Below are 9,968 nucleotides of genomic sequence, written 5' to 3'. Positions count from 1 at the left end.
GGCACCCTCACTGGTGGCACACACAGGACTGATTTGCTCCTCTAAACCTGGCACACTGGTGTACTTTGTGTAGCCACAACATTTCTGCAAGCAGGTAAATGAGAAGAATGGGGCAGGAGATAGAATTAACAATAGAGCCAACAGTGTGTATTTTTTTCTGTGAAATCCTCAAAAATTGGCTCATTGAACAAGGTGATCACCACCTCTTTCTGAAATATAATCAGTTTTGAAGAATTAAATCGATAGACTGCTCAGTGTCTCTTGGCCCGTGGGGCACCATGCATGCCTCAGGAGCCGTATTTGCATTAGGAACAGTTCCAAGCCACAGTCTCACGGCTTGCTTGAGATTACCCACAATGCTTAAAGGTGCCTTGAGATGTGCTCACAGAATTCATCGCAGTGGTGACAGCAGCGTCTGCGTGTGTGAGAGAGATGGATCACCATGTTGTGACTAAAGAATGGGCCTTTTAGTTAGGGAGCATTGCCCTAACTGTTTGGCAGGTGCATCAGGCAGCTGAATTGGGGTGACATGAAAAGGCAGCAAACTGATCGTTATTTAGGGTGCAATCCTATGCAGGTTTAGACAAAAAAAAAAGTCCTACAACTCCGAGCATCACTGGCTGGGGCATGGTGTGAGTTGTAGGACTTTTTCTGTTTAAAGATGCATAGGATTGTGTTTATTATTATTATTATTGTTGTCTTTTTATTGCCAGTGAGGGGAAGAAGTTCTTGTGGGATTTGACTTGGGCGCATGTGCATGTGTGAGGCCCTTTGCAGCTTCTCCTCAGGCAGCAAAGTGCATTGGGCCAGCCCTGCCCGCCTTCCAGCACCATCAGATCACAGAGGAGTTGCCCAGTCCCTCCTTGAAGTTCTATGTGGTTGAGTTGATGCTAGGAACAAAGGCTGGGGGAGGGGAAAGGCCAGAATCAGAGGTTGTCAGTCCAATGAAGTGCCAGTGGGACATCATGGTTCCTACAGCGCAGCTGGCGTCTGATCGTCTGAACTGTTCAGAATTTCATGTTGGACTATGCAGGTTAAAGGCTGGAATAGTCAATGCAGGGATTGTCCTCATGATGTTGGCAAATCTTATCATTCTTTACTGGTAGGCATTAAGAATAGACTGGAGAAGCTTTCTTTAAATGCTGCAGTTAATTATATATTTCCACTAAATACAATCTGGTGCCCTCCAGATGTGCTGGCCTAGACTACAACTCCCCAAATCCCCCAGCCAGCAAAGATTATGGGACATGTAGTCTAACACATCTGAAGGGTGCCTGGCTGGAAAAGGCTCTTCTAGGCAATTCAGCCATTATTAGAAAAAGGGGTAATATGGGGCTGGGTGAGTGGTTGCCCACAGTTGGCAAGACTGCTCTATTTTTTTCGTGGAAGTGTGCTGGGGATGAAGGGGACGGAGGGGATTCCTGCAAGCTCTCTGAAGTTGACTATCCAAAGTGGGCAGAGCTCTTGCGAAGTTTTCGAATTAAATGGAGTTTGTCCTACGAAATAAAGAAACTTTGCAAGGATGTGTTCTGACAGTATGTGGCTTGGCTTGGGTCTGCCCATAGAAGAAGGGGGGTATCTATGGTCTCAGAATGTGGGACTGAAAGTGTGGGGAGTGCTGCAAGGAAGGTTCTCAGAAGGACTGGGGGTTCAGTGGGGGTCTGCCCCATAGAAGAAGGGGTAGTGCATGGAGCAGGGGTAGGAGAACATGAATTTGACAGCAAATTTCATCTCCTTATTTTTCTTCTCCCAGCGATAAATGGCCAAGACCAGCAGGCGCCCACCCACCTTGCGACCCATCACCAGAAAGCTGCCACTGAGGTCGTCCAGCTGGGGGCAAGGGCAGGCGCCTGCATTCTTCATATGCAGCACCAGCTTCTTGGTGTCCTTGCGTTTCAGTGGCCCCACTTTGAGCAGCTTTTTCTTCTTCTGTGCAGCCACCAGCCGCCTCTCTCCATTCTCCTTCTTGATCTCTTTGATGCGCATCTTCACCACTGTTGGGGAGGAAATAAGTAATGGATTGTACTAAGGGCATACAGGCTAGAGCAGGGATGGGCAACCTGTGGCCCTCCAGATGTTGTTGGCCTATAACTCCCATCAGCTCTAGCCAGCATGGGCAATAGTGAGGGCTGAGGGTAGTTGCAGGCCAACAACACCTGGAGAGCTACAGGTTGCTGACCCCTGGACTAAAGGATGAAATCAAAGGGAAGGAAGAACCGCTATTAAAAAAAGGGCACCTGGGCACCCTAAGTTAGGCAAGAGACCTGACATCCTCTGTAACCATTGGATTGTATCTAATGTCAGTCCTACTTACAGTAGACCCATCGAAATGAATGGACTAACATTGGATACAGCCCATTGCCTCCTATTTTCAGTGTTAGTGTGTCCTCCTGGGATGTTCATTCTAAGTATCAGGCTAGCCTCATTTCTCCTAGGACTGTACATATGGGAACTGCATCATGATTATTCTATTATGATTCATTTAAAATGTATATCCTGGCTTTTCAACCTAGTCCAAGACCACAAGCACACCCTTCATTGTCTTAATTGAAGCATCACAAAACTCATTAAAGAAAAATTAAAATCTGATATAAAATTACAGATAAACCAGCAGCAGACATATTGATAAAATAGTTACAGGCAGATAGTATTAAAAGCTGAGGTAAACCAGATAGATTTGACCTGTTTGTTTGCATTTTTATGCCTCTAAGGAGCTCATGGTCCCCATTTTGTTCTTGCAACAACCCTGTGAAGTAGGTTAGGCTGAGGTACAATGGCTAGGGCTGATGGGAAATGCAGGGCAAAAACATCTTCAGGACCACAAGTTGCTCACCCCTGGCCTACACTGATTTGGCAATGCTTCTCCAGAGTTTTCTCATCTGTTGCACCATATCCTGCTTTGTTGGTCCCTGGTCGACAGCTGGTTGGCCACTGTGTGAACAGAGTGCTGGACTAGATGGACCCTCGGTCTGATTCAGCATGTCATTTCTTATGTTCTTATCCCTATTTGGAGATGTCAGAGATGGGACTTCCTTCGTGCAAAACATGTGCTCTTCCACTTAACTATGGGTGTGTGTTTAGGGCTGTAAAGGTCAGAACTAGCACTTTGTTTCTGGGTCCAATTCAAACTAGAAGCCAATGAAGATCTGGTGGATGGGGTTCAAGGGACAGAGGAATGTGAGTACTGTGAATGATAACCTGGGATGCCCCTTCCACAACACCTGTCTCCAAGAAAGCCTTCCTCAGAGCCAGGCAGGCACTTGGGCCTGGCTGGCTCTCTGAAGCACTGCATTGACTGCTTCCTCTGGCTGACGCAGCTCACTAGAGAACCCACCAGCCCTGTGGCTCACATTGAGAGGATTCTTAGCACAAGCCAGAAGGTGGGTGACTGAGCGCAGCTGCCCATCCTCTGTTTCACTCTGAGGATCACCTTAGAGTGAGCCAGAGGCTGGGTAGCTGTTCCAGAGAGCCCCGCTAACTGCTGTCTCACTGTGGCATTTGCTACAGCAGGAGAATGGGGCTATAGTATAGCCAGGTGGATGACTGTTCCAGAGAGCCCCGCTGGTGAGAGAGTGGCTGGCTGAGCTCCCCAGAGCATCCATTGGAGGCTGTGGTGGGCTCTCCAGGCAGGGGCAGAAGGAAATACACAATTCCCTGCTTGTTCCACAGCCGTGCCTGAGGCTGGGACTGATGGAATTGAAGTCTAAAAATTCTAGAGCGCGCCCGGTTGGGGAAGGGTGGTTTAAACCTCCCCCCAGCCCCTTGCTTTTTGAACCCAACCCCCTGCCAGTGCTAAGGAAAAAAAGTCTTCACTGGTGCAAATGGGAGATGACTTCTCCTTCTCCCTCTTCCTCTTTGCCCTCATGAATGTGGAGGGTCAGCTGCATGCTACATATTTAATGGCATGTGTAGGATAACCCTTAGACAACTCAAATAGAGGCGCCTTTGAATGAATGACTTACCAAAGTCACTGGAACACATCTGCTCCATGATGCCATCAGCTTTGTGCTCCATTTCACATTGGGTGCAGATCTTGGAAACTGTGAAATGGAAGAAGGGTGAGTGTGAGCCAGCAGTGTAGTAGTAAATGTTGAGGTGCAGGCATTCATGACAGTCCCCATAGCTGCACCCCCAAGGAGAGACCAAAAATGCAGGCAGCTGTGTAGGTTCATATGAATGTACCAGTTTTAACCATTTTTCATCTCCACCAGGAGCAGATCTTTTGTAAAGCTGATGGGTCTTAATTGCCCATTCAGGATTAAGCCACCCCCAAAAATTTGCATTACAACTGGAGCAATATATTGTTGCTGGGGAAATTCATTTTCCTGCAGCTACTGTGAGAATTGCAGTTGAGCTCAGTGGGAAGTCTGAGGGGGGTGGCAGCTGATGTCAGCATCCCTGGTAATAAAAGAGTGTCAGCAATGTGTCACTGCAAGCCCAGAGTCCACTACACCACTGGTGAGAGTGCACCCAGTGGTCTGGACATCTTTCCACATCCCTGTGTCTTCAGGTTATAGTAAGGATGGCGATTCCCAGCCTCAACTCCTCTGCCTCATCATGAACTTCCTTTGACTTGCCATGAAGTGTCCTGAAGTTACAGAAGGTTTGGGAGCTTGGCTCATCCGAACAGGAAGCCTGTAATGCTTTTTGGAAAGGGTTCTGAACAGCTGCACGTTTTAGGGGAAATACTTGTTTTTCATGTAACTGATCCTTTCTCCACTTCCTAATTTCCCTCTATTATGCAGACCTCTATCCCTGCCCCAGTTAAATAAATTTCCATTTAATTTTACTACCTTTTAGGTTAAGAGTGGTGTACATTAAAGGAAGGGGGGTGCTGGATGGGTGAGGGAAATCAAAGTGCTTTGTTTCTGTGCAGTGCAAAGCAAACCTGTCAGTGAAGGCCTTAGACAAGCAGAATCACAAAGTCATAACAGATTTCTGGGCGGGCTGGAAGAAATAGGCTCAAGTAAAGGCTAAATAAACATGGTAATACTGTGTGTCTAGAGATGTGATGAACAAAACTGAAGATCAGCCTTCTCTTTGGAGCTCTAGCAATGCATAGCGGGACCATGGGTTAGAGGCAGGGGTGGGCAATACTCAGCCTATGGGCCATATGCAATCCCTTCGCCAGCAATGCTGAATTAGCTCTGGTGGCAAAAAACACAACTATTTTGCAAGAAAACCAGGTGCATGATGAACATGTGCTTTGTTGGCAAGCAGAATTGTGCTCACAGAAGCCTTCCGAGAGCACAATTCTGCTTGAAAACATTGTGTGCACTTCCTGCACACCTTGAGCTTCTTCAGATCAGCGTTTTATAGCACACATGACTGGCCACTGACAGATATTTGTGGGACATTTTGATGACACAGTGATCTTTCTGCGCATCTCCCACTCCTTCTGCTCTTTTTTCCAATCACAAAATAAGACCTCGAAAACCCGACTTTTCTGAGCGATAACAATATTTGTCGCTATTTCCTGCCGTGTGCAGGAGAAGCTGCGCTACAGAGCGCCCACTAGAGGGTGCTGTCCCACTAAACTGAATGAGCCACGTGGTCGCTGCTTCTTTCCTTTGTGATTCTGCTCATCCCTACTGCGGAAGAGCCTATGCGGCAGGGTCTTGCTATTTACTGTTTTACTCTGTACAGCACCATGTACATTGATGGTGCTATATAAATAATAATAATAATAATAATAATAATAATAATAATAATGGAGCGATGGTAAGGAAACGTGATTTCCCACCCATCTGAAAATCCTCCTTGCTTCCTTGTAAACTCACTGCAATTTTTCCCACTTGTAGCAGGGTGGGTTCTGGACGAGGGTAATGCAGTCCCCCACCCGACACCCCAGACATCACCCAGCCCTGTATTAGAGCAATTCAGGCTGATTAACTTATCCCTGCCAACCTTTAGAACCTATTTTAGCTGCCCAGCTTGGGGACATGCATTGATCTTCACTTTGGCTGGTAGGTTGGGACCCGTAGGTGGGTCATACCATGACTTAGGGTAAGTTGCATGAGTCCCATTACCACACCTCTTTTCTTTGGAGAAGAAGAAAGAGCAAAAAGCAACACACAGGATGAAAATATACCAGGACAGAGATGTAGAGAAGGGCAGAGCTTCTTTATTTTTTAATAGTTGCACAGAAAAGGTATTTCAGCAGATCTGCCTTTCCTTACCCCTGCAGGCTGAGCTGAAGCTGCTAAAGCCCCCACATTTATACCAATATTAAAGGCACAAGAATTCTGACATCCTTTGCTTCTGGCTACCCCAGATTGATGAGAAAGAGGTGTATACGCTATAACAAATTAAAAGTTGGTCTCACAGTGCTTTGGATTACAGGCACATTCTGTGTGAAAAGTGTGAAGACTGTTGCATGAGAAAATTGTGTTTTTTTTAGCCTTTTAACTCACCCTCCCCATTTGTAACTCCTACCTTCAGAGCTCACCCAACCTAGCACCAGCCATCCTCTGCTCTATCGGTGAACATGTGGAGATCCTTGTGGGCAGCCTGCTGTTGCATGTGAGAATTTGTAGGTTGGGTCATTAATTCAAATATTGGCACTAGACAAGGAATAGAACATCTCTGATGCACTCTTGAAGCCATGCACAGGGAAACACAATCGGAACACATTATCAACTGTTCTAAGCAGCTCAAAACCTAGTTGGGATGATAGAGCTGTGGGGGTGCAATCACTCAATCAGTGTGGTTGAGTGCAGGGTGAGGGGAGAGAAAGAGAGATCCACTTCCCCTGGGATCTTCTGCTACTTGTCTTCCCACGCCTCTGCCAGGTGTCCTGCATCCCCTATTCTACAGTTTGCGGACTTGCCCTTAGAGCATTCCTGGAGATCAGTCACAAAGCTGTATAAGAGGGCAATTTTTGTACTGGATAAGATGCTGGAAGTGGTGGCTGGGTGGAAGCAGGTGGGGTGCTTGGGCTTGCTAGGCTCTTTATTCCAAGACCTGTGTTGACAGGCACTGTTTATGCTGTTCTAGGTTTGTGCCTATATATTTGTAAATAAACAGATTTTCACAGACACACTAAGGCCCCCATCACATCTAGGTTGAAACGCGCGGCTCCTGTCGCTTCTCTCATCGCTCCGACATCACTTCCTGAAAACAGGAAGTAGTTAGGCCCATTCAGCCCGGTAGGAGAGAGCAGCAACCAGACTGGGGGTCTGGGGGTGGGGTTGTGGCGCAACAAAGGGCCAGAAGGGGCGGAAGATGCGTGAGAGGCAGACGACGTCATGCGAGCAATCCGTGAGTGCCCAGTAACGAGCATGCAGTAAAACGCTTGTCAGATGGAGCTTTAAATCTCTGGTGCTCACTCCTCCAAGGAAGGAAATGGATCCTGAGAAGGCTGCCCTGAATTTTTGGAGCGCAAAACAATATGCTTTGCCTCCAAGAATTCTCTTGAATTTAAGAGGAGCCTGAAGTAAACCCATCCATGGAAAATGGTGCTTACCAAGCCCAGAATGGAATTCAGATCTTGAATATGTGATTAAGAATTGGGGGGGGGGGGGGGATTTTCCCAGTGTGTGCAAAAATCTGCTGTAAGTCAGGTGCTGTGAGTTATTCCAATCAACTGAGCGGCCCAAGCCATTCTCTCTAGGAGGATAAGCTGTAGAGAAGTCAGGTCTTTGTGGCTCTTAGTTTCAAGTCGGCCAGTGTCTCACTCCCTGTCCTGAATCTCTTTGAAGTTCCCCTTTCTTCTGGGTTTGTTCAAACACTGCCTCCCACTGGTTGCTGTGCCAAATATTTTCCTAATGACTGCACATAGGTAGGTGTGTGTGTGTATGGATGGGTCAGTCACTTGTTTTTCTGCCTACTCCTTTTAGCCCTATGGACTAATCCCCCACCCCCAAACAACAACAAAATCTTGGAAGGACTGCTCCAATTATCCCAAGTCTGGATACATCATTAGAAGAACTCGTACTGGGAATGTGACACCCAGAAGACGGTGCCCTTGGAAGGAACAGATATTGGAGGAAACAGCAGATGTTACATATGGGAATATGTAACAACATTGGGTATGGAGACAATATCCCAGGACAAAGGTGGTTCTTTTCAGCAGCATTCAAGCCAAAGCAGTCTGTCTGGCTAGACAGACTGCTGTATTTCACGCTAATGGAATGGGAAATGATGGAAACTTCATCAAGAGATAGAAATAAAAGTGCGTGAATATTGCAAAGACAGTGAAACAGAAGGCCGCTTTCTACTCTAATTTTTGACCTATGACAGAAGAGTTTGTCAAAGTTACAGGTACATCAGTAAAATTTGCTGTGTCTTGAGGCATGAAGAGGTTGTGAAGCCACTTGCTGCTACCAGTTTGGGAATGGATCGGATAAGCCATGGACATGGGATCAAACTCCAAGCCTTGGCCGAGTTTGCATCCTTGTGCCTCACCCCCACACCACTGACGAAACAAAAACCACTTCAATTGGCACCAATGAGTACTCCGGAATCTGGGAAATAGATCCGTAGCACTGAGAAATAGATTCAGAGCCAGGGGCCCAGGTCTAACAATGCTCCAACTTGTGCATCTTCTGGTTTTGAGATCCAAAGTCTAATGGGAAGTGTGAATGCAGCGCTTGCACCCGAAGAACAGTATCAACTAGCCCCAGGAATAGTTTCTTCTTAACACAGGGCCCTTTCAGCTTCCCTCCCCTCTGTGCCCCCCATGCAGTTACCTGGTGGCTGAGTAGCCTGGCTGTTTCCAAACTGCACGGCGATGCACAGGTCATTGTCGAAGGGAAATTTGTTGCAGTTGAGCATGTCCGGCCAGGGGAAGCCATAGGATTCCATGACAGGAGCACAGGAGTCCCGGACCACCTCACACAGTGAACGGCATGGGTAAATGGGCCGGTCCAGACAGACGGGTGCAAACAGGGAGCACAGGAAGACTTGGGTGTCCGAATGACATCGCTTGGCCAGCAGGGGCACCCAGCTGCTGGCTTGCTGCTTGACCTCTGGCATGGACTCGTGCTCCAGCAGGTTCGGGAGGCGCATGCGTTTGTAGCCCACATTGTGGCAGAGCTGCAGGTCAGCGGGGATGTCCACGCACTGCGGCTGCTTGGCGTAGAAGCGCCCATGTTGGAAGTTGTCCGAAGGCCAGCTGTAGTAGTCATACTCCTGACTCACGGACAGTGCCCAGCCCTGCACCAGGACCAGCAGCGCTGCACCCCGGGCATTCCACTGGCAGGGTGCCATCATGGCTCACACAGACACTCCCCCCAGGGCTGCCTCAGCCAGGGAGGGTGGCTGGAGGGAGACGTGGTGGGGCTGAGTTGCCACCGGTGCCAGCAGGAGCCAAGTGGAATGGGCAGTGCCCTGAGCCCAGCCAAGCCGAGCAGCCAACCCCTGCCTTTGTGCCCAGGAAAGCGAATCTCTTCTCCCCAAGGTTGCGTGTTTGTATCTGGCACCATCAGTGGGATGGAGCGAGCTGAAGCTAGATTAAGTTAAAGTCTCTGCTCTGGGCTGTTTAGCACCACCCCCTCTAGGCTTCCAAAGCAGCCCCTTGGGGGGAGCCAGCAGCCAATCTGCTCCAGGCATGCTCCCCTCCCAAGACTGAATTGGGAGCCAGCCATGAAGATGTCCCCACCTCCCACTCTGGGCCGCTCCTCCAGCCTTCTCTTTCTCCCCCACCCCCTGCTTCCTGCTCTCTCCCTCTACTGACCAATTCTTTCCTTTTCCTCATTCTACTGGCTTGTTCCCATCTCCAGCGCAGCAGAGAGGCATCGGCCCCAGCTGGCATGGCGATGACATGCCATGAAGCCGATTTCAGGAAGGATGCAATTTTCCTGCCTCCAGACTCTATCTCTGGATGCTTTTAAAAGTGAACTCTGGGCACTGCATGTGAAAGTGGTTTAATTCAAATCTCCACCCCCCCACCCCGCTTTTCAGGTGAGAAAATACCTATGCCCAGGAGGCCTGATAAAAACCTGTCCACTCAGTTCAATATCTCCTGT

The 9,968-nt window shown here is 48.3% G+C and overlaps 1 protein-coding gene across 1 annotated transcript; it reads right to left on the bottom strand.

Annotated features, from left to right (window-relative positions):
* Positions 1–1,089: 1,089 nt before the first annotated feature.
* On the bottom strand, positions 1,090–9,490 carry SFRP5 (secreted frizzled related protein 5). The gene is made up of 3 exons (XM_063132491.1): positions 8,691–9,490; positions 3,963–4,040; positions 1,090–1,994 (listed from the first exon to the last, which is right to left on the bottom strand). The coding sequence occupies exons 1-3, from the start codon at positions 9,211–9,213 to the stop codon at positions 1,651–1,653; spliced, it is 945 nt and encodes a 314-aa protein (XP_062988561.1). The 5' UTR covers positions 9,214–9,490; the 3' UTR covers positions 1,090–1,650.
* Between the last annotated feature and the right edge of the window lie 478 nt (positions 9,491–9,968).

Source organism: Elgaria multicarinata, chromosome 8 (assembly GCF_023053635.1).
Source record: "Elgaria multicarinata webbii isolate HBS135686 ecotype San Diego chromosome 8, rElgMul1.1.pri, whole genome shotgun sequence".
Taxonomy (NCBI): Eukaryota; Metazoa; Chordata; class Lepidosauria; order Squamata; family Anguidae; genus Elgaria; species Elgaria multicarinata.
The sequence above is the reverse complement of the archived record's forward strand: the minus strand, read 5'-3'. Positions and strand labels throughout refer to the sequence as shown.

Bases quoted from the DNA above. Each gene is read 5' to 3' on its own strand.
- SFRP5 (XM_063132491.1), bottom strand. From the start codon at position 9,213: ATGATGGCACCCTGCCAGTGGAATGCCCGGGGTGCAGCGCTGCTGGTC. The intron at 4,041-8,690 runs GTAACTGCATGG...TCCATTTCACAG, and splicing joins CCAGGCTACTCAGCCACCAG to TTTCCAAGATCTGCACCCAA. The intron at 1,995-3,962 runs GTAAGTCATTCA...CCTCCCCAACAG, and splicing joins GATGTGTTCCAGTGACTTTG to TGGTGAAGATGCGCATCAAA.